This window comes from Marmota marmota, unplaced genomic scaffold (assembly GCF_001458135.2).
Source record: "Marmota marmota marmota unplaced genomic scaffold, marMar, whole genome shotgun sequence".
Taxonomy (NCBI): domain Eukaryota; kingdom Metazoa; phylum Chordata; class Mammalia; order Rodentia; family Sciuridae; genus Marmota; species Marmota marmota.
Genome location: NW_026000137.1, coordinates 3,089,852 through 3,113,942, shown reverse-complemented (window position 1 = coordinate 3,113,942; position 24,091 = coordinate 3,089,852). Strand labels below are relative to the sequence as shown.

Here is a 24,091-nt window from a genome sequence, read left to right as displayed (position 1 = left end):
TAAAAATATAAAAATCAAAAATTATGAAGGTTTAGATAGATTGATTTTAGGGAGAGGCAACAGAAATAGTGAATGTAATTTTAGTTCCAAACTTTGATGCAACTTTCTGTATTCTTATGCCTATACCATGTGTCTATACTCTTCTAGAAACAGACTCATAATCTTGCTTATGAATAGAATAGAACAAGGTAATGAGAAAAGTAATTGGTAAAGGAAAACTATTAAATGGTAGTAATTTTATATACATTATTAAAGATTTAACTACTATTTATATAGTAATTTTTCTGTTGGGAGCATTTTAAAATCTTCCATGATAGTTGTTACTATCTAGTATTCATCTGAGTTCTAGACAGCTCTCAAGGAGAGCACCCCATGGTTTATTTTTATAAAAAGAGGAGAGAATTAAAAAAATTATAAAGGGATATTAAGTTGGTATGTTGATTAATATCCTCTCTTAAAATAATTTAGAATAATCTGTCTTAAATTCCTGAGAACAAATGAGTATAATTTTTTATTCATATTAAATATACTATTTTCCAAACAGTGTTGCTAACAATATTTACATGATAAAAAGTAATTTTAGGGGACAGGGTGAAGTTGGGAGGAAGAGATCGTATTTTTATTTCAAGAAATAATTTTTAACAAATTTCTTAAATAGGAAATTTTTGGAACTGAAGGAGTAGATATAGTTCTTCATGTAATGAAAACAGACCCCAAGAAGATACAGAGTGGATTAGGCTATAATGTGCTTCTTTTTAGTACATTGGACAGCATTTGGTAAGTATTACTGTAACCAAGTTAGGTAGAATCACAGTATAAGAAAATTAAATCTATAGCTGTATACAACAATTTTCTTTCCTTAAAATCACACCACACAGATATCTTATGCTATGCTTTTTTCTTTAAGATAGTCCAAAAATCACACCAATATCTTTTGGAAAGTAATCTCATTCATCACTCAAACAGTAAACCACTTTTATATCTAAAATTAAATCCTTGTTTTTCTGATTTAAACCCACTCCACATTGGCCTAGTCTAGAAAAAGCAGAATGATTCACTTTTATACAACATTATTCTTATATCTTGCCTCTATTTTTAGCCTCTCTGTTTATTCTAGTGGTCAGTAGTGTGTTAGTATTTTTTGATATTGTCTAAGTTGTTCAGAGAAACAGAATCAATAGCAATAATATAAAAAGAGATTTGTTTTAAGGAATTGGCTCACATAATTATGAAAGCTGAAAAGTCCCAAGCTGGGGGAGAATGTCTGCAAGCTGGAGACCCAGGAGAGGTGGTGTGTAGTTCTGAATGGTGATTGAAGACCTGAGGACCAAGAGAGCCAACGTTCTAGGTTCCAGTCATAAAGTTTGCCAGGCTTAGGCCCTGACTTAGGCCCTGGCTCCTCCCTAAGAGGAGCAAGTTTTTAGTTTGAGTCTCAGGGTTTATGTGCCAACTCAGCAGTCAGGCAGAGGAGTTCCCATTTACTCACACTTTGTATTTTATGTAGGTCTTTGATTAATTGGTAAAGATACACATTAGGAGGGACATCTGAATTCTAGCCATGTCATTGTCTATGATTGTCACCATTCTTGATTTTATTAGCAGTATAATAAACCTACTTTGATTAAAACAAATATGCTAGAATTATTTGTGACCTTTCATGACCCTGAAAGAAAATTGGTTAATAACTCATGCTACTTGAACTTTTTATCTCATTCATAATCACCCTCACAAACTAACTGGCTAAATGTCTGGCCATCCCAGAGGTGATAAATAAAACCTACTCCTTAAATGGAAGAGGTCAAGTTCTTGGCATTTGGGGCATCAGCTCCCCTACCTTACCCCCAACAAACATCATCATGAAATAAGCAGTAGAAACAGGGTCCCCTATGTTCAAGAGGGGGCCAAAGTTAGGAAGGGGACACAGGGAGGTGATTCCAGCAGGCTTGCAATACCCGAGAGGAGCGGAGGTTAGTCTTTGTTACTATTGACCACCACCACCACTAGCACCAGCAGATTATTCAGCCCATATTCCCCACTGAAGAAAGCTATAAAAGTAGCCCTGGAGGAGATCTTGAAGAATGAGTCATTTCATGAAGGCAAAAGAGAATGTTGCATGTGGGGAAAAGGGTACACTTGTACATTGCTGGTGGGACTGCAAATTGGTGTGGCCAATTTGGAAAGCAGTATGGAGATTTCTTGGAAAGCTGGGAATGGAACCACCATTTGACCCAGCTATTCCCCTTCTCAGTCTATTCCCTAAAGACCTAAAAAGAGCATACTACAGGGACACTGCTACATCGATGTTCATAGCAGCACAATTCACAATAGCTAGACTGTGGAACCAACCTAGATGCCCTTCAATAGATGAATGGATAAAAAAAAAATGTGGCATTTATACACAATGGAGTATTACTCTGCATTAAAACATGACAAAATCATGGAATTTGCAGGGAAGTGGATGGCATTAGAGCAGATTATGCTAAGTGAAGCTAGCCAATCCCTAAAAAACAAATGCCAAATGTCTTCTTTGATATAAGGAGAGCAACTAAGAGCAGAGTAGGGAGGAAGAGCATGAGAAGAAGATTACCATTAAACAGGGACGAGAGGTGGGAGGGAAAGGGAGAGAGAAGGGTAATTGCATGGAAATGGAAGGAGACCCTCATTGTTATACAAAATTACATACAAGAGGAAAGGGAAAAAAAACAAGGGGGAGAAATGAATTACAGTAGATGGGATAGAGAGAGAAGATGGGAGGGGGCGGGGAGGGGGGATAGTAGAGGATAGGAAAGGCAGCAGAATACAACAGACACTAGTATGGCAATATGTAAACAGTGGATGTGTAACTGATGTGATTCTGCAATCTGTATACGGGATAAAAATGGGAGTTCATAACCCACTTGAATCAAATGTGTGAAATATGACATGTCAAGAACTATGTAATGTTTTGAACAACCAACAATAAAAATTTAAAAAAATTTTAAAAATAAATAAAAATTCAAATCTGAAAAAAAAAAGAGAATGTTGCACTTGCAAAAAAGAAATAGGCAGTTATAAAGAAGAAATGATTGTTTTTGGTTTTAAGAAGTAGATGAAATTAAACTACACTGGTATGGTTTCTTCAAAGTTCTATTTTTAAGTAAAAGTATGAACTATTTGATTTAGGAAATGAATAAAAATATTAAATATTCTTTGAAAATGCTTTGATAGAAAGTTCTACAAATTGGAATTTAATAATAAATTTTTATCAAATGAATTGCTTTTAATTTAAGGTGCTGCATTTTGGGATGTTATTCTTCAGAAGATTACTTTCTTGAAAAGGAAGGTATTTTTCTCCTTTTGGATGTATTGGCAGTAAGTATGGTTACAACAATTGTAAAACAAATATTAAATATGTTTTTATTGACTTTTTCCCAAACCAAATACCACAGAACACTATTTTGTAAAGAAAAATACCCCCAAATTATATTCAATACATTGTTTTTAAACAGAAACCTTCCTGTAGATTCATAAAGCACTAGCATATGAAAGCTTCTGAAAATGTCTCCAGTTAAGAAATCAGTTTACTTAGATTAGTATTCCCAGATACATATAAGCAGAAAATTTATTTCTTTGCATACCATCCACCTGCAGAGAAACAATATGTAAAAAGCTAGACTCTTATCAAAATTCAGTCATTTATCAATAACTTCTAGCTTTTTTCATAGTATTAGAAAATAAGACCCAAAAGCAAGGATAAGAGTTGTTGTTGCTGCTGCTGCTGCTGTTGCTTTTGTTGCAATGCTGGGGATCAAACCCGAGTGCTGTGTAGTTAGTAGGTGATATGAGGAAGTCTGATGTGTCACAAACCACCATTTTGCAGGATGAGCAGGAGTGAACATAGTAAGCCTTCCTTCTAGTAAGTAGTCACCATCAAGCCATCAAGCAGCTGTGAAGAATATAAACCTAAATCCTAGATTCATTTTAAATGGGGTTCATAGTCAAAATGATATAGGAGGAAAATTATAATTCTATTTAGAGAAATTTTGAGGGAGAGTCTCATGTAGAATTCTAGCCATGTCATTATCTATGATTGTCATCATTCTTGATTTTATTAGCAGTATAATAAACCTACTTTGATTAAAACAAATGTGCTAGAATTATTTGTGACCTTTCATGACCCTGAAAGAAAATTGGTTAATAACTCCATTTTTATGTCTTTATCTATAAAATAAGGATAACAATCTACCTTATTGGAAGGTAGCACAGTATTGGAAGGCTTAAATGAGTTATATTGTGTATATGTGTGTGCCCATGCATATTCTAGTGAATGTGCCTGCATATATGCATATACATAAATACATTGGCTAAAACAGTTCCTGACACATATTATTGCTATTTGTTTGCTATTAATAAATATTATTAGATTTTATTTAATGTGCATTGAACCAATAAAGTTCATTACAAATTATAAATATTATTTAATTTTTATTTCAACTTCAACCTTTGACATTTGCCTTTCTCTTGAAAATGAAGTATAAGAAATTAAAAAAAAAAAAAAAGAATGCTGTTGAGGGTTCTGCTTGATGCAATTCTGCTAAAATATTTATTCAGTGTGTAATAATAATAACTAATAATGTTTAAATATTATTGAGAGCTTATCGAGTGCCAAGCAGTCTCATATAACTCATAATAACCTTTCCAGGTAATATTATTATCTTTTTTAATATTATTATCTTTTTTTAATATTATTATCTTTTTTAAATGAAAACTAATTATGTTGCAAACTCAAAACAAGTTATATTTCCTTTGCTCTATTCTGCTAGCAGAATTCTGTAAAGTTAATCAACACAAAATAGGGAGCCAGGCATGGTGGCATACGCCTGTAATCCCAGCGGTTTGGGAGGCTTAGGCAGGAGTATCAACAAGTTCAAAGCCAGCCTCAGCAATTTAGCAAGGCCCTAAGCAACTCAGTGACACCCAGTCTCTAAATAAAATACAAAAAGGGCTAACACTGTGGTTCAGTGGCTAAGCACCCCGGGTTCAATCCCTGGTACCAAAAAAAAAGTCATATAGGAAAATTACTGTATGGAGGCCATTGGTCTTAATTGAATTTTCTAACCTAAATGTTGCTATGAAATATGGTTGGTAACAAGAACATTTTCTTGAATGCTTAAATGCACTTTTTATGGATACAATTGTTAAAATACAAAGTTATAGCACATTTTTTATTTTCAGATTTTTCACCTAGTTACCATCAGTTGTTCTCTTGATAACAAAGAGATTATCACTAATAATAAATCTTTTTAAAGCTTAATAAAGCATGTAAAATGGAAAGATATTGTAATTGCAGTGGACCATGTCATTGCTGACCTTGCTTCACTTTAAATGAACATCTTCACTTATTTTTTGCAACTCTCCCTTTTCCAGTTCAATCAAATTAGTACATTTTTGGCCATCACATGTGATTATGGCTACTTCAGAATAATAGTAAATCTTTTTTTCTTTTTATCTTTTTAAATTTCTAATATTTAAAACACTCATTAAAATAGGTATCTCTAAACAGAAAATTGAGTTGAAAAGGAACTTAAAAGTGTTTTATCTTTTTTAATTAAGGCAATCATACTTAATATTTATTGCAATGTTTTATCTTTTCTGTTTCCTTACCACAGTTGAACCAAAAAAAATTTTGTAACCTAATACTTGGAATAATGGTTGAATTTTGTGATAATCCCAAAACTTCGGCTCATGTCAATGCTTGGCGAGGGAAGAAGGATCAGACAGCTGCTAGTCTTTTAATTAAATTGTGGAGAAAGGAAGAAAAAGACCTAGGAGTAAAACGAGATAAAAATGGGAAGATCATTGGTATGTGTTTTGTAATTGTTAGAAGAAGCAATTAGATGTATATTTTTTAAAAGGGATCTTTAAAAGATATAGTGAAATATGAGGACTTACACACTTTCTAAAGTTCTTTTCGCAAGTATTTAAAGAAATTGCTATTCTAAATTCTGAATAATTGGAATAAAGGCAAGTAAATTAGTAGGAGGTTCATATTTTTATGGAATTTTTTAAAAATGCTATTTCCATATCTAAAATTGTTCTTTAAAATACTTAAAAGAGAATCCCAAAAGCCAAGTGAATTTTTAAAAGTATCAACACACATTGTATTTATGCACCTATTGTTTTTTTTAATTTGTTTTACTTAGTTACACATGACAGTACAATAATCTTGACATATCATACATTTGAATCAGATGGGATATAATTTCTCATTTTTCTGAGTGTACAGGTTGCAGAATTACATTGGCCATGCAGTCACGTATATACCCACAGCAGTAAGTCTAAAATAACCATGTCTTTCAGTATATGTTTTCAAATTTGCCATGATTTAATAAACTTATCATTTTATATTAGAAAGTCTCTAAAATAAAAGAGATCATAAGGAAAAAAAACTAGAAAAGATTGATTTTTGCTCATATTTATAACATACAGTCTTTTTTTCAAGAAGATTAGTTCATCAAATGCATGTGGAAAAAACTAAAGAAATAAATTATCCATTGTGTAAAAAAAAACCAAAAAAATGGTATTTAACTATATTTTCTTTAACATTACTTCCTAAAAAAAGCTTATCTAGGCTCTCTGATTTTTTTAATACCTTTTTTTTTTTTAGTTGTAGTTGGACACAATACCTTTATTTTATTTATTTATTTTTATGTGGTGCTGAGGATCTAACCCAGTGCCTTGCACGTGCTAGATGAGCTGTCTACTGCTGAGCCCCAAACCCAGCCCTGGGTTCTCTGATTTTACAAATAGATCCAGTAATATTTCATTTACCAATAAAATTTGGAGATATAAGTAGTGTCTGAAAACAATCTTTGTAGCATTTTGTACACTAATGTTTATACAATTTACTTTTTATGTGAAGAAATTATTTTCTAAATGAAAATAAATGTTCAAAGTTTTAATTACTATACTTTAATGAGGTTAACAGCATCAGAATTTACAATTCATTTATATTCTCTAATGCTATATTATATCTTTTAATCCTTTTAGATTCTAACAATAGTTTTGTCAAAACTGTTAGTATTGTTTTATTGTTTAATATTTTTAGTTATAGATGAACACAATGCCTTTATTTTATGTATTTTTATGTGGTGCTGAGAATCAAACCCAGTGCCTCACACATAATAGGAAAGCACTCTACACTGAGCCACTACCCCAGCCCCTATTGTTTATTTATTTTTTAAAATTTTTTTTAGTTGTACATGGGCACAATATCTTTATTTTGTTTATTTATTTTTTTATGTGGTGCTGAGGATCAAATTCAGTGCCTCACACAAGCTAGGCAAGCGCTCTGAGCCAGGACCCCAGGCCCCTATTGTTTATTTTTAGATGGAAATATTTCCACTTCTGGTGATTTCTATCTTTGACCCATTTTTGTTATTTGAGTTTTGATCTATAACATCATATAATAAAATTTACATTTACAACAAAGTATTAGAAACCAAAAATGAAATCGTTTACATCGTCATTAATCTGATATTCAGTTTCTGGATCTCAAAATTTTCCAAGTTATTTACATAAAAAATTCACTTTTAAAAAGGAATTATGTAAAGTTTATGTATTTCACATAAATAATATAAATAGAAGGTTTATGTTTTGTCACAGAGTAGGGAAGATGTGCTTTAAAAAAAGTAACTAAGTGTAATCACTATAATATTTTTATATATTTTATGTTGGTTAGATCAAAGTCTCAATTAAGTATTTATTTACAATGGTTTTTGTCTATTTTATATTTCATGGTTTCCAATTATTAGATACAAAGAAACCTCTATTTACTAGTTTTCAAGAAGAGCAAAAAATCATGCCACTGCCCGCCAACTGCCCATCAGTGGCAGTTATGGATATTGCAGAGAATATCAGAGCAAAAATTTATGCTGTGTTGGGCAAACTAGGTAAGAAGCTGTTCCTCAAATTTGCAAGAACCTTTCTGTTATACTGAGTGTGACTGCACATAGATTTTGCTTTGGAACTCATTTTTCAAAATTCCCTTTAACACAGATACATGCATGTTCCATTGTTACCTCAATGTCTAGGCTCCAACACTGAACAAATAAATCAGAATTTCTGGATGTGGGACCCCCAGCATTAAAAATTTTAATTTTTAAAGTTTCCCAGGCAATTCCAATGTGTAGCCTGGATTAAGGGCTTAGTCTAGATGACTAGGCTTAAACATTAGCATTCAGAATCATCTAAGTTGTTTTTTTAAAGTCTTTGCTTCTTGTTAAGGAAGATGTCTTCACTCTTCAGCTTCTGAAAGTAAAATATCATTGTCTGACCACAAAACAGAAAGAATAATTTCTCTGCTAATGACTAGGATCACCTGGCAGAGGTCATGTTGTAGGAGGAACTGACAAAGGAAAAACTTTTTTAGGAAATCAAAAGTAAATGTTTGCATTTGTTTTTATGACACATATATGCATCTTGAAGTCACTTGCTCTGCTGAAGTAATTTTCTATTTATAAACTTTGTTTAGATTTTGAAAATTTACCTGGCCTATCTGCTGAAGATTTTGTCACTCTCTGTATCATACATAGATACCTTGATTTCAAAGTAAGTACTGTTTTAATAACTGTTATTAAAATGTATGTTTATTATGTCAAAAAATAAATTGGGAAATAAAATATCTGTACATAGCTATGAGCAGTCATCTCTGCTGGGTTGTTTTTATTTCCTGTTTTGCATCTGATACTGTTGAAACATATCATTAGTTATTTCACCCAAGGGATGAAATTTCATCCAACTATTACCTTATAAAAGAAGATGGATATTACTGACATAGAGCTATTCAAAAGCCTGACAGAAGTTTACTAATATAATTTCTTCTTTTTGAAGAGCATTAGGATTAATAAGTTGTTACCCATTAAATTATTAGTGCTTGTCAAAGTATTCTTTTATTATTAGCTTATATCATGATCAAATCTCAAAAGATATTAGGATGCTTATTTTACTGGTTATATTTTAATCAGTCAATAAACGCTTTTGAAGTTTCAAAAAAATCTTATTAAGTAAACATTTGCCTTATACTAATATTATTAGTACTATATGCTAACGTACTTGGTTTTGCATTGTTTTTTGGTAACTGTGAATGAACCCAGCATCTTGTGCACTAAGCTACATTCCAGTGCTTTCATTTTATTTTGTTTTTATAAATTTTTGAGACATAGTTTCTCTAATTTGCCCAGGCTGATCTTGAACTTTTGATCCTCCTGCATGAGTCTTCTAAGTAGCTGGGATTGCAAGTGTGCACCACTGCACCCAGCAGTATTATGTATTGAATGTTGTGAATTAATAAATCCTTATCTTAAAATGAAAACTAAAACTGAATTGTATCCCTATCTTAGATACATAAGTTTTATTCTAGTTTTAAATATATTAAAGCATATTAATTTCTAAACAACACAGAATATGAGATGGAGCTTTGGGCATATGGAGCCACATAATTAAAAGTCTAAGATTCAGTTATACTTTGCTTTAGTAAGGAGGTGAGGGGCAGGGCCCAATTCTTCAAGTTGAATCTGCTCTAGCGTCCCAGGAGTCCCCAGATTGTTCCTACAAGTTCAGCTTGACCTAGCCTTCAGTTCAGGGTTTCAGGAAGGGAGGAAAGCAATAATAATTTAAATAGATGAGAATAAGTCATCAGTTTCTGCAGCTGTGAAAACAAAATAATTATAAGCCATAAGTGGTGCAGCCCATTCCATGAACACATTGAATCATGAAAAATATTTGGTAAACTACTTCTGAATATTCAAACCTAACTGGTGCCCTAAATCATTCCCAAAACACTTAACTTATTCCCCAGAGGTAAGTTAGGGAAAGCTTAAGGGTTAGCATAATAGGAGTGAACATCCACATAAAGGGTTACCTAAAATTATATCATTCATTTTTGGTTAATTTAACTCTGATAAACTTTGTTACAACAGATTGGGGAAATATGGAATGAAATATATGAAGAAATAAAATTAGAAAAGTTAAGACCTGTCACTGCAGATAAAAAAATTTTGGAAGGTATTACAACAGCATCAGAAAATATTGGAAAGATGGTTGTTTCTCTGCAAAATGAGATGATTGAAAGCCAAGCACGCCAAGATGCACAAAGTGAACAAAAAGTATATGCAAAAGTAAGCCACAATACCATTGAGGCACAACATATTAATTTCAATGTATAAACTAGAGGAAGTTATTCCTAGGATATATACTTACTGTGACTGTTTTAGCCTTTTTTTTTTCCTCATAGTTATTTCTTAAAAGAAACCATGGAGTTAAGAGTTTTAAATCCAATTACTATTTTAATGACATTTTATGGCAGCATAATATGATTTGTACATTTTTAAAAGGTAAAGAGATATCTGAAACACTTTCATTTTTGAAGTGCTAAACAAGGTTCCAAAGATTGTGGCCTATGTAAATGAATACATTTAACAAATTCTATCTGATAGTTTATCTGTAACTTGTGTTGGCCCCATCTCTCATTCTGATAGGCCCTTAATGGTATGCCAACTATCAGCTTATCAGTCCATCAGCTTCACCTTCACCTTCACTACAGTGCAGAATGCTTGCTATGAGCATTCATGCTGTAAATCCTGAGGTATACTTTTCTCTGTCTCAATCAGAAAAGACTTGTCAGGAAAATAGCCATTTTTCCAAAAACTGAACATATCATGTGTTTTTGAGCAAGTAAGTGATTATTTAATTAAATTATTCACAGATACAAAGATGATGTAGATTCCCCACTTTTCTTTGTGATCCTTTGTAGCTACAATTAAATATTTGAAACTCTTTTAAGGTGATTTCCAAAGTGTTTTTCTATTGCCTGTCCTTTCCATGTAGCCTATTAAATGTTAACATCTACAGCTGTAGGGACTCTGTATGGGTTCATCTTTAAATTCCATTCCATTTTATACAACCAATTGCTTGAAAGTTTTGTTTGCTGGGAGTTTTTTGTTTGTTTCACTTTTTTGCATGGATGCTGCCATTTAACCCATTTATTTTCTCTGAAATGGAGTAGCAGAATTGGAATTTATTTATGTCACCTATTTATCATTACTTCTTTCAAACAGCAGAATATTTGCTATATTGACTAAATATTGTTGACTTATTGATTATTGTTGACTTATTATCATAGTTCTGATCCCATTTTTTAGCAGTTATTTAATTAACCATTCTTAGGTTCATAATTTAATCTCTTTTTTTCTTTTTTTGTACCAGGGATTAAACCCAGGGGTGCTTAACTAGTGAGCCACATCCCCAGCTGTTTTTATTTTTTATTTTGAGACAGGGCCTTACTAAGTTACTTAGGGCCTTGCTAAATTCTGAGGCTGGTTTTGAACTTGTGATCCTCCTACCTCAGCCTCCTAATTTGCTGGGATTACAAGTATGCGCCACCATGCCCAGCTCATAATTTAATCTTCATAGTATAATGTATAGCAACCAAGGACATGTGTCCTCTGATTATATGTTCAATGAATAGCCTTTTGAGAACTATATACTTTGCAGTTGGTTAGTAGTTCCTTCCCTAGACTTCATTAACACAACAAACTCAGTGCTCTCGCAAAATTGCTTGTCTTGTTGCAGTCATATATTAAAAGTAATTTCACCAATATATTTTTGACTAAACTAATTATCAGTGGCCAGCAGGAATTTCTTTATTTTCCCCTGTGAATTTGCTGTTAAATCATGTATTTAGTTTACTCTGGATTATAATCTATCTTCACAAATGGCAATCATGTAAAACAATCAATCTTGCTGATTGTTTTTTCTTTTTCTTTTTCTTTTTTTTAAAAAAGCAATTTTGCATTACATTTCATGGAAAGCGGTTCAAACCTTAGCCATATATGAGTAAAAGATTTTTTTTTCATTTTAAGAGTTTTGTTTTTAAAATTAAGTACTATGAATATTCTAATCCTTTTGCTAATGGGCCTTAAAATTTACTTTAGCAAAGGGTAGGTGCTTCCTTCCAAATAGATGCTTTCAAGCCCTTTGGTATTCTTTCATAGAAACTGAAACCCCCTTACCTTTTTCATTTCAGATACAAGCTACACACAAGCAAAGAGACCTAGCTAATAAATCATGGGAAAATTTCCTGGCTAGAACATCAAATGCTAAAACACTAAAGGTAGGATTTTTTTTTTAAGTATTATGATGTATACAACAAATAACCAACTCTTAAGAACAGAATTTTTTCAGAAGTGAATAGTCATTTACTTTTTCCTGGTTATCTTTCTATAGAATACCAACACTGTTAGGTGCTTGTATGCATTTTAGCTTGAAACTGCCTTTTCACAGCTACAGGTGATGCTACTCTGAGTTTCATTTGGATTAGCAGGGTGAATTAAGGGTGGTGTTCCTGGGCTTTGTAAAACCACTGATAAACAGGAATGAGCTGAAGAAATGTGCTCTACTTTCCATTCTGAACCTTCTTATTCAATGATTTCTTTTCCGTAAAAAGTTGAGTGAAGAACAGAAAAAGTAACTGTTCTGATTTACCCTCTTCGAAAAGAGCTTTTCCCCTCTGTGATTACCAAAAGAAACATATTACAGTTTAAATGGGAATTTGAGATAAATATCCCTTTGGAAAAAAATATGATCAGCTACTTTAACTAGAAACTAATCTAAAAATTTTATACTGCTAATTGTTCTCTTGACATTTGTGAGACGCACCATGCATTTTAAAAATGTCTATATTTTTCCTATATTTTTCATTAATGTTTTTAATATACTTATATTTAGTGTCCTGGTTCTTCCTGTAGATATGAAATTGGTAAATATTTAGTTAATCCATGAAAATACAGGAAACAGTAAGATAGCAAAACATAAGTTAAAAATAAGTTCTGAGTCCCAGGTTATCCCCCTTTCAGTTCTTCCAAACTTTACTTGAAAATATCCTCAAACCTGCTTGTATTTTTAAGAAGAGTTAATGACAAGAAGCTCCTTTCCTGTTGATCATTTGTGACCTTATATCCTCACATTTCACCTATTCAGTACCTCTAAATTGAGCTTGAATGTAACTGCAACAAATTATATAATTTATATAATTCTGAATATTTGAAATTATACTGAGTTATATTTATTCAACATATTTTGAAATGTGCATAGCTTAATATAAATTTAGTAAGTTATAAATTGTACTATTTAATAATAGCTTATTATATTATATCAAACTAAATCGTAGTTCCTCAGGACATTTTTTTATTCCTTGGTTACATATGACCAGTACCTCTGGAAATAACCAGAGTGTTTTTTAGATGCATGGTGTTTTCTTCAATGCACAAAGGATTCAACCCTCAGTAGTAACTGTCTTCTTGGTCTAAATGAGTAAATGTTAATCCCAGGGCCGCCTAATAAACATTCAAAGAGTTAAACAGAATTTAATGTACTTTTTTGTCCTTATTATAACTACCATAGTTAATGCTTCAATAGCAATTAATAGCATTTTATTTCTAATTTAAAAATCTTCAGAAAGCAAAAAGGCTTCAGGAAAAGGCTATAGAATCCTCTAAATACAAAGGGCAACCACAAAACACAATACTTCATCGGACAGTTATTAAAGGCCTTAACACAACGGTAAGATTACTTTTCTCCACTTCTTTTGCTTAATAGATATTAAATTTAGGGTCCCAAAATGTTATTTCTATGGAATCTTTCTTTTTCTTTTTTTTTATCTTTTTTTTCTGCTGTTCAAATATTCACACCATTAAGGTACATTTCATTTATCTCCAAGTACTGGTTTAGAGCAGATCCAGCCCTCTTAGTTTCCTATGAAATTTCTACCAAAACTAGTCATGGTATATCTTTACATCTTTTTGACAAGCAATGTGCAGTACTTACTTAGCCTGACAAGTAAATTCATGTCATATGCCACTGTTCCTGGTGACCTCATTTGGACATAATCTGCCACCAATTACAAAGCTCATAAGCAACAGAAGAATTCAAACCCACTTTTCCCAGCTCCAAAGCCATTATCTTTTCCACAATGTCATACTGCCTCCTAATTACTTATATTTACATTTTGTATCTTTTCCAAAGGATGACTGGGTTTTTCTTTTATTGAAAACTTTATAAACAGACTCTAAATATTTACCTTTTGCTTTTTTTAGGTGCCCTCTGGTGGGGTAGTAACAGTGGAAAGCACTCCTGTTCGATTACTGGGAGGACCTCTGGCTGATACAGATTTAGCTCTTAAAAAGCTGCCTATTCGAGGAGGAGCATTGCAGAGGATGAAAGCAATTAAAATTGGGAACGGGCAAAACAAGAGTATTCCTTCCTAACATACTTAAGAGTCTATGAAATAAATTCTACTTCTAATTTTAGCTAAATATATCTTTATACACAAATGTAAAGCAAATATTTTAGAATAAATATTTTAGTATATTTATATGCTAAATAAATATTTTAATATAATTTATAGTATTTAGTAAAACACTCTATAAATAAAAATAAGTCCATATAATTTATTTTTATTGAAAACATCAGCATAATATCAGAAAAGTTATCATCAATTTCTTTGGAAAGACTGCTAATTCTCTTAACTTAAATTGTAAACATAGCGTACTAGGACTCTTGCTTGCATGTGAACTACTCTAAATAGTTGAGCCAAAAAAAAAATTATGTAGGGTCTGTACCTATCAAATCTGGGAGTCATTTAGACTGCAAGCTTTGTTGGATCTAGGGACTGACAGTGTATTTGTAGCATTATCTTCTAGCAACTCCTGGCTTACATTCTCTCAGGTTCGTATCCAGTGGAGAAGAATGTATGTCTGTTTCTCAATAGTTTTCCACAACTGCTTCTGCATTCTGGGACCTTTGATTTGTCTTATGTCCACTCTTGAACAATTTACTATAAATTTGATCAGATCTGAGTACAGCCTATTGCAGAGCCAGAAGCAGGCCGATACCATCAACATATATGGATAGAGTGGAGAATTTAGGTACTGTTATCAGAAGTGTATAGAAATACTGGGCAGCAACAAATATGTTGGTCAAAGTAACACAAGTTATACCTGTTATAAAAAGCAAATGTTAGTTGTGAATGAAACAGTGAAAATAAAAATAAAAATACATACGGTTTTACTCTTAATTTGTAAATATGCAAATCAAAGTCTAATAGTCCTCCTCTTCTGTATTGGAAAAGGAAAAGATAGAGGGGAGTGTTTTCCTTCCTTTGATGGTGGAGTTATCTTATAAATAAATAAGTTGTAGATACCATAATGGTGGGCATAGAGCCAAGTATCCGTGTCCCTGAATGCAATTATGAGGTTTTCATCTCTTATCTTAATCCCTATTAAACTACTCCTCCAGCCAAAAATCCACAAAGTTGAGTTCATGTCTGGGACTAGGAGAGAGAAAAACCTGTTTTCTTGAGCAAGAAAGTAACTGGAATTTGAGTCTACATTCTTGGTACATATGACACTCGGCAGTGTAATGGTAAAGCTATGATGACTGGCTTTCCCTGGGGAAAAAGCCCTCATTAGTAGGTTTTGCCAACTTGCATGGTGTAAATACTCTTTTTTTCAAATATTTTTTGTGGTTGTATATGGACAGAATGCCTTTATTTTGTTTATTTTTATGCATTGCTAAGTATTGAACCCAGTGCTTCACATATGCTAGGGAAGCACTCTGCCACTAAACTACAGCCCCAGCCAGTAAATACTCTACTATAACCAGCCATGGTTGGTCAAGCTACTAACATGATGTTGTTGAATGAAGAATTGGGAAGAGATGCATACGTTCCACTTATGTGATCACATAACAGCAGGCCCTATCACTGCAGTGGGCCTCTTTTTTACTCCTCCTTTTCCTTCTGTGTCTTCTCCTACCTCACATTCCTTTAGAATGTTTTTTTTATTATCTTACCTGTGAGGGGAGATCATTATTGCTCTGGTAAGAATGAGTTGCCAGTTCACCTTTGGCTGGTGGTCTCTCACCCTGTCCTAACTGTCCAGTTCCTTGTGGCCACAGGAGTAGATAATATATATCAGCTTATCAGTGAGTTTTGTTCTCTCTAGAATCTTTTTTTTTTCAATTATCATCACCCTTGAAAAGAGATAAGAATGCACAGAAATCCCTCAGAAAAAAGATTCTATGTAAAGGAGAATTACTGAAATGCAAGAATGGATGTGGATGGGGCATGCATGATGAGGAGCCCACACAAAAAGCACCAGGCACAGCTTAGGCATGCCTCAGATATACCTAGAATCAAAGTGTCCATGAAGTGTCCATGTCAGAGAACAGTGAATCTCTTCCCCATTTTATAGACTATAAGCTCCTTCCCCCAGACTCTCTAAGTTCACCAAGGATAAGGTAGACACCATATTTCCTTTATTATTGTCATCAAAACCTCACCAATTAATTATTGGGTAAATGTAATGGTTGGCTTTACCTGGAACTCTGAAATTCAGTAAAGTTTTGGATTCAATCAGAAGATTTATCAGCTAACAGAATATTATATAAGTAATATTGAACACAGACAAAATGTAAAAATAGTTCAGATTTATTTATTTCATAATAGTGATTGACTTTCTCCCGAATTATGAAGCATAAATACTGTGATATAAACATAATCAAGGTGTAGAAATTAAATTGATATGACTTGCTTGCATATAACTTTTTGTATATAGTACACCTGATATCTCCAGATCGATTAGGACTGTCATCAAGATAATCTTTGATATCTATGGACCTCTCCACTGCAATGTAGACTTTACCCTTTAGGTAGGGAGGAGGTAAAACAGGGCACATAATTATCTAGTAGCCAAACTGCTAAAGAAATATAGGTTAATAGAGAGCAGTAATATTTCTTAGTGCAGATATTTGTGCTTGATAAGCTTTCAGACTGAAACTTTTACCAATCAACTAAATTAAAAGAAAAATAAGAATAAAAATTATGGAATTCAGTGAACATGGATAAAATGGCTTCAAAAAACTCAGTAATGAGGGAGTTTATTCCTTGGTTAAAATGTAGTTAGTGCCTCCTGGTGAAAACCAGTAAGTAATAGGTGAATAACTTACATTCCTCTGGTCCTTGGTCTACCTCCTGGAGCACCAGAGTCCATTTTATATCACAGGAACCATCTCTGATATCTACTCCATGTCTTTTCAGATCTAATATACAGTTAATTTCATCATTTTCTAATTAAATTCTGATAATGCAGTTTCCAAACTTTATGAATGTTGCTAGTCCCATCTGAAGTGCTACAATTTGTTAATATTTATAAAAACTGTAACTTGCTAAACTAAACAAAGATTTCCAGGTATAGCAGGATCCATGTAGAGTGTAAGGAGACCAGCCCCTGCTGATTTTGCATGCTTTCTGCCAAGTATATAAAAATTACATTAGTTTCAATAACAACCATGTTTCATTATTGCTTGTATTTAGTTGACAGTCAAAAAAAAAATGCCAAGGATGCTTTCTGACCAAGAAAAGCAGATCCCCTGACGTCCAGGAACTGGCCTGACACTATCAGATCAAAATTCTATAGATAGATGCAGCATCCAGATTTTGATTTCTAATATCATTCCCCAATAAAAGGAACTAGAGCTCCTTGAAGAAATGACTAAGTACAAGACTGAGCCAAAAAATATAAAAGATGAATGTAAAGTCAGTGGCCAAGGCTAGAATATTTTGACCAAGAAAATAAATATATCACATTATAACCCAAAGTATAAATAAATGTCCATAAATCCATACTAATGGCAAGGGACCAGGGGAGAAGAAATAAATCTCCATGAAATCTAGATAGTTGATGTAAATATTCCCTCTTCAAGGAGATGTAATAAAACTCTCCATTCTCTTACCTGTGGGTTGTGTTTAGTGACTTGCTTCCAAAGAGCACAGTTTAGAAAGAGAGGGGAAAATAACTTTACAATAGAAAGTCCTAGCAAATACTATCTTAGCCAAGGTTAAACACTATCAGTAATAAGTCATCTTGATATGTACCCTTGATATGAAGGGCTGAAACAGTTCTTTACCTTGTGATTTCATCCCTAAAGCATATAACCCCAGTCTAACAATGAGAAAAACATCAGGCAAACCAAAATTGAAGGACATTCTACAATATATCTGATTAATACCCCAAATTGGCAGGTCATCAAAAACAAAGTTTAAGAAATTGTTAAAACCCAGATAAACCAAGAAGACATGACAAGTCAACAAGTCAATATAGTATGGTATACTGGATGGACTCGGGTGGGGAGACATTAGGGAAAAAAACTAGTGAAATCTGAATAAAATAAGAAGTTTAATTAATAATGTATCATCATAGGCTCATTGGTTCTGACAAATGTACCATAATAATGTAAGGTGAAAAAAGAAAGATGAGCAAGAGTATACAGGCACTCACTGTACTATCCTTGCAACTTTTCTGCAAATGTAAAACTATTCTAAAATTAGAGGTTTATTTAAAGCTGGAAAAAGAAATTCTGCAGGAAGAACGGAGGCACTTTAGTCATATATACTCAATTATTGCCTAGTATCACGATGAAAAAATACTTTACATGTAATATTAGATGTTTTGCTATCTTTTATTTGCTCTATAGCCTTAAGTTCTTTGGAAAATAACCAGTTCTGAGTTAACCTCAATGAATTCAGCATAAACCCAAAGCTGTGGAACTGATTTGAGTTTTCACTATATAGTAAAACAAGGCTGGGCGCAGTAGCGCATGTCTATAATCCCAGTGGCTCAAAAGAGGCTGAGGATCACGAGTTCAAAGCCAGCCTCAGCAACTCAGTGAGACCCCTTCTCTAAATAAAATACAAAATAGGGCTGGGGATGTGTCTCAGTGGTTGAGTGCCCCTGAGTTCAATCCCAGGTACCACCACCCCCCTCTAAAAAAAAAAAAAAAAAACCTACAAGAATTGGTGGGTATTTTTAAGATCTCTTAACTGTTCCAATCAGATTTTGAATAAGGCAAGAGAAAAATAGATAAGGTCTCCACCCAATATCTTTTGGCACCTCCTTTGTAAACTTACATTTGGAATCCATAAAACCGCCTTTTTTTTTTTTTTTTTTTTTTGGATACTGGGAATTGAACCCATGGGTGCTTAACCACTGAGCCACATCCCTAGCCCTTTTTATTTTTTATTTTTGAGACAGGGTCTCACCAAGTTGCTCAAGGACACACTTAAGCTACTGAGCCTGGCTTTGAATTTGTGATCCTCCTGCCTCAGCCTCCAGCCAGATCTGCTGGGATTACAGGCAGGCACCACCATGCCCATCATAAAACTGATTTTTAATTAGTTACATTATCTTTCTCTACCCCTACTTTCATCCCACCTCAATGACTACTTGGAATATCAAGGATTATGTCTGGATTGCTCACCAATGTTTCCTCAAATTCATTGAGTATTTTATGAATGAATGAAGGGTAAACAAAAAGATAAGATTTTATATAAACTGATGGGAAGATTGGTACCAGAAACTGGAAAGAATTTTAACATACCCAATCACTGTCAAAAAGGTTTAAGATGAACTGTTCTAAAAACAGAATGCATATTTTAGCAGCAGTCATTATTTTTAACAGTCCAGTACAGTAGAATATTATATTAAATTAGGAGAACAAGGAAACCATTTGTAACTAATTTAGCTTGGAAGGCTAACTATTAATTTTATTGAATAAAGGTAGAACTTTTATGATTGATGCAATAAAATTATGTAACTATAAGCAAATGATGACAACTGATTGAACAGTTTTAGGTAAAAATTACACAGTCTTGCTTTACGGTACTAAACTTCTGAGTTTTAATCATCTGCTCACAGGTTATAAAAGCAAATTATTTTCTAAGGAAAATCATGATACTGTGCCTCTAGGTACCTCTTTAGCCCACCTGTAGGAAATAAATTTTATGCATCTTCTTGGGTATGTGTCTGGTCATTGTTAAGAGAACATTGGCCCTGCTCTCCAACCAGTTGATTTTCTCAGCTTAGGGATCCACCATTCATTGGTAAAATAAAATATTTTCAATCTAGGACTTTATTAGACCTACAATCTTATATTATTTGCTACCCAGTTACTATGCAATGCTTTGTTATGTGGAATTACATTTTTAAAAGAATGCCTGAAACCTGTGAAGTCAGCTCATTCATTAACATTGAAGATTGTTAGCCTGGGGTTCACATACCCTATTGGTTTTTATAAAGTGTGAGATGTGTGTGCACTCGTGTGTGTGTGTGTGTGTGTGTGTGTGTGTGTGTGTACAAAACTCCTAGTATACTCTAGTGTAACTTCATTGGAATTTCAGGGTGATCCATAATTCAGAAAATGCCCCCTCCTTTATATGAAAGTTTATTCTTGAATCAAGTCAAACTATCAAATAGTTATAAACTTATTCAGTATTATGTTTGCTGTTTTAAAATTTTTATATTTTGTTGGTTTTGGTGTGCCTATTCAGTTTGCATAGACGAGATCTGTCATTATAATGATACTTGATAATAGTGCTCTACACCAGGATAGCCTTTATAAAAACCAATAGGACAGATTTCTATTGGTTCTTAGTCCTAGGAAAGACTGGGCTTCTCCTGAATGTGTGGTTTTGGTTTTTGTAAACAAGTGAATCTTGAAACTGTTCATAAGTCCCTCTTCACTTTGAAAAGTAAGTAACTAGGGCCAAATTTGTAGGTACCCTTTACCAAAGGTAATCAAAGTATTAATCTAAACCATAACAGCATATTATTAACTTCCTATTGCCATTTCCCATCATTCTAAGTTCCTACTTAGAATTATCTCATGATAAAGCTTCATATCCATTTGGAACAAAATGTAAATTATAAATAGTAATATAAAAATCAACTGAGCTAACACCTAGAAAAAATTCTTTAAACTGCACTTTACTAAAATTAAATTCCTTACTTCCTTTTTGTTTTTGTTCTTTTTTAAAAGTTCAGACAATAAAAAGGAAAATGTTTTTAGTCCTTAATGCATAAAAAAATATTTTAATATATAAGATGAGGAAATGCACATTTTAGAAGCTACATGGTACATTACATCAAAATTAAATATTACACTTTAGGAAAATACTGGAATTAATTTTGGCACAATTTTAAAGTCAATATTAAGGTATAAAATACCTTATAAAATTGGTTATAATTTTATTACATTTACTATTAAAACATATATCACATTTGCATTTTAAGTAGTATTTTCTTTAAAACAAAGATACTTTACAAAGATGCTTTCTAAATAAAAAAGAATTGACAAAGTACCTGAAAAGAGGGGAATATAATATCAAAAAAGCAACTGTACATCAGAAAAAATATATATATAACCTTCAAAATTAAGGAATTAGAAATTATAATCTTGATAATAACTATAGGAAATATTTGACCTCACAAGTACTGACAGATTTAAGCTTTCATTTGGTGGCATCTTGTTTGAGGTATTTTCTGTGTTTTCCCACTTAAATGTAAATCTCACGTTTTATAAAATCCAATCCTGTAAGATTAGAAAGGATAAATTAGTATTTGTTCTAATATGACTCATGAGATTCTATTCTTTTGTACAACCCTTTTGAAAAAAGTAATTTAAAAAGACAAAGTATGTCTGGTGTTTAAAACTTCATCAATTAATTTAATATGAATAATTACAATGTTATAAGCTATTTGTAGGTGAAAAATAAAATAATAGTTTCAATGATCTATCAAACTGTATTATATTCCAACATTATTTAGAATCAAGCATTTATATATCAGAGCTCTCGTGATTTCTAAATAATATAAAAATCAATAAAAATGAACATTAAAGACCCTTATTAGGAAAAATCTAAACATGTCAAATTTGCTAGTTTGTTTGATAAACTTGAAAAAAATCAGAAGGATGAAATATTTAATTTTTAATAAAGCTAAACTGCTACTCTCTTAAATGCACATTTAAATTACCTCCTGTATTTTCTATGGAAAATTATACTTGGAAGGTGTCACCTGTCTTCTGCCCATTCCATGAGACCTTGAAAGCAAGCAGTCTATATACATGTCCCAAAAATCCTGAGCTATATTTAAGAAGACAGTATAATGTCCAGGCCGCTGGGATTTCTGCAAGAACAACATGAAATTCCAGAAAGCATCCACATTGTGCTCTATCTTGAGTTCTTTGAGATCTATCAATGTCAAAGAGCAAGCATTCCAACACTGGAGATCAATGTCTTCTGTAATCCCTGGGCTGACACTGGCAAGCACTCCCTTTTGAAATTCAAAGTCAGCATTAACCAGATTGATCAGCATAATGCAGCCCAGTAGGTAGAACCATCTTCTTGTGGCAGAACCCATATTCTATATAAAAAAATATATATATAAGGGGGGATATTTTTAACTTAGTAAGAAAATTATTCAATTACTCAGTGATCTATTTAAACTTAGAAAATTATAAATAAGTGAGCATATTTTTGATAGAGCCAAATTCTGTGTATTTCTTGGTTTTCCTCTAAGTTGCTGATTCTTAGACCTTTCTTTGAAAGGATTTTACAATTCAACTTGATTACCAAGATTCTGATAAACAGTCTTGGGAGCCATTGAAAGCCAACACATTTATGAAGATGTGGTAGGTTCATTTCCTTACTTTTACATCTGGAAGAAACCTTCTCCCTTTGCAGATTAATACAAATGCTCAGTGATATGGCTTGGCAACTTCTCAGGTCTCTTATCTCCCTACTGAAGGCTCCTACCAGAATACATTTTAAGTCAGTGGATCAAAATGCAGTCCATTCTATGTGTAACCACAGGGAGTTATTTTTTAATCCAATTGTTACAAATCTATTAATCGAAATGATACTGAATCTCTCAAACACCATTCTAAGTTTCAAAGGTACTGCTGCTTCCATTTTTTCATTAAAGATAAATGTCTGGTGAATCTGTGGCTTCTCTTAGGTTGTTCAGTAGCTGGCTGGAGATTAACATACATACATAAAGGAGCATGAAAACCAAGGTAGACATGCTAGTATGAGATGATGCAAGGCACTTAGGTTTAGCAAAATCTTGACATTTTCTAATGCTTCTTTGCACAAGTTTTCCTGCCAATTGATCGCTCAGTAACTCGGACTAAGCACATAAGTGGAAAACAAGGACTAAGTTGGCAATGAATTGCTACAGAGCTACTATTTTCCAAACTGGCTTTAAAAATGCCGCTGACAGCATACCACCTTGACAGCTAGCTCAGAGACTTGGAGTGAGGACAGCAGATCGAGAACCCTAGGACTCGCCTCCTTTCCTTCATTGCCTTCCACCTCCTCCCTCCAAAAAGTTAGGTAAAAGAGAAAACAGACCAAACAAAGTTAAACAGAATATTCAGGTCGTTTTACCTCTCGAAAATTGTGCAGATTCCTCAAACGGAGCTGACAGTGGCCAGTTTATGATTTGAGTTCTAAAAAGAGAGGGGTGGGATGGACGAATTTTCTTCCTCCTTAATTTCAGGTTAGCTTCCCGACCAGCACCCTCCGCCCTGTGTCGCCTCTCTGGGACGCAAAAAAGAGAACCCGCGCGGATATCGAGTACCTGTCGTCAGTGTCCAGTCGCGAGCTGCTCCTCACTGGGAAGACACGGGGCCTCGGACTCTGGAGGAACGAGGTCTCAGGACCCACCCCCGGAGCCAGGCGAAAGGCGGGAGCCCTAGCTCGGAGATCTGCCTGGAGCGCTCGCTGGGCGCCCAGTGGCTCTGGGGAACCCTCTCGGCGGCGCGGCGCTTGGGCGTTGGGAGCCTCTGGCTAGCGGAAAGCTGCGCTGTGGGTCCACTCCAGCCGCGTGGAGTTCCGGAGTCAGATCGCAGCCCGAACCGCGCTTCTTTTCTAGGGACCGTGCGAGGGGGCACCAGTGGGTGGCCACGCTCCCGAGGCCCCGCCCTCACCTTGCCACCACCAGACCCTGGACCAGCGGGCTCGCCACGCGCAGCACCCTGGCCTTCCCTGCCGCTCCCGCTGCACTTAAAGCCCCAGGGTCTTTCTTCCTGTCTCCTGTTTTCTTTCTCTTTGCTGAGAATATCCATCTTGGCAGTAGTCAGTCAACACTCCCAAGCTATCTTCTCTCTCTGCACCCAGCCACCACCCCTATTCTATCCAAAGAAAAACTCTGCAAAG

General features: G+C 33.8%; 2 protein-coding genes across 5 annotated transcripts in view; one reads left to right on the top strand and one right to left on the bottom strand.

Moving 5' to 3' along the window:
• The window catches only part of Cfap69 (cilia and flagella associated protein 69), a 63,901-nt gene extending 49,491 nt beyond the window's left edge, over window positions 1-14,410 (top strand). For 2 of the 4 annotated variants that reach the window (XM_015502319.2, XM_048785440.1), the window contains 9 exons: window positions 659-777; window positions 3,270-3,351; window positions 5,649-5,841; window positions 7,794-7,931; window positions 8,513-8,589; window positions 9,960-10,157; window positions 12,065-12,151; window positions 13,495-13,599; window positions 14,133-14,410. In XM_015502319.2, the coding sequence (XP_015357805.1) occupies window positions 659-777; window positions 3,270-3,351; window positions 5,649-5,841; window positions 7,794-7,931; window positions 8,513-8,589; window positions 9,960-10,157; window positions 12,065-12,151; window positions 13,495-13,599; window positions 14,133-14,303 (1,170 nt within the window). In that variant the 3' untranslated portion in view covers window positions 14,304-14,410. The remainder of the gene's footprint in view (window positions 1-658; window positions 778-3,269; window positions 3,352-5,648; window positions 5,842-7,793; window positions 7,932-8,512; window positions 8,590-9,959; window positions 10,158-12,064; window positions 12,152-13,494; window positions 13,600-14,132) is intronic. The other 2 variants (XM_048785439.1, XM_048785438.1) reach the window with 2 other exon arrangements.
• Window positions 14,411-21,629: 7,219 nt separating this feature from the next.
• Fam237b (family with sequence similarity 237 member B) lies at window positions 21,630-23,778 on the bottom strand. The gene is made up of 3 exons (XM_048785394.1): window positions 23,514-23,778; window positions 23,321-23,382; window positions 21,630-22,295 (listed from the first exon to the last, which is right to left on the bottom strand). The coding sequence occupies exon 3, from the start codon at window positions 22,290-22,292 to the stop codon at window positions 21,918-21,920; it is 375 nt and encodes a 124-aa protein (XP_048641351.1). The 5' UTR covers window positions 22,293-22,295; window positions 23,321-23,382; window positions 23,514-23,778; the 3' UTR covers window positions 21,630-21,917.
• Between the last annotated feature and the right edge of the window lie 313 nt (window positions 23,779-24,091).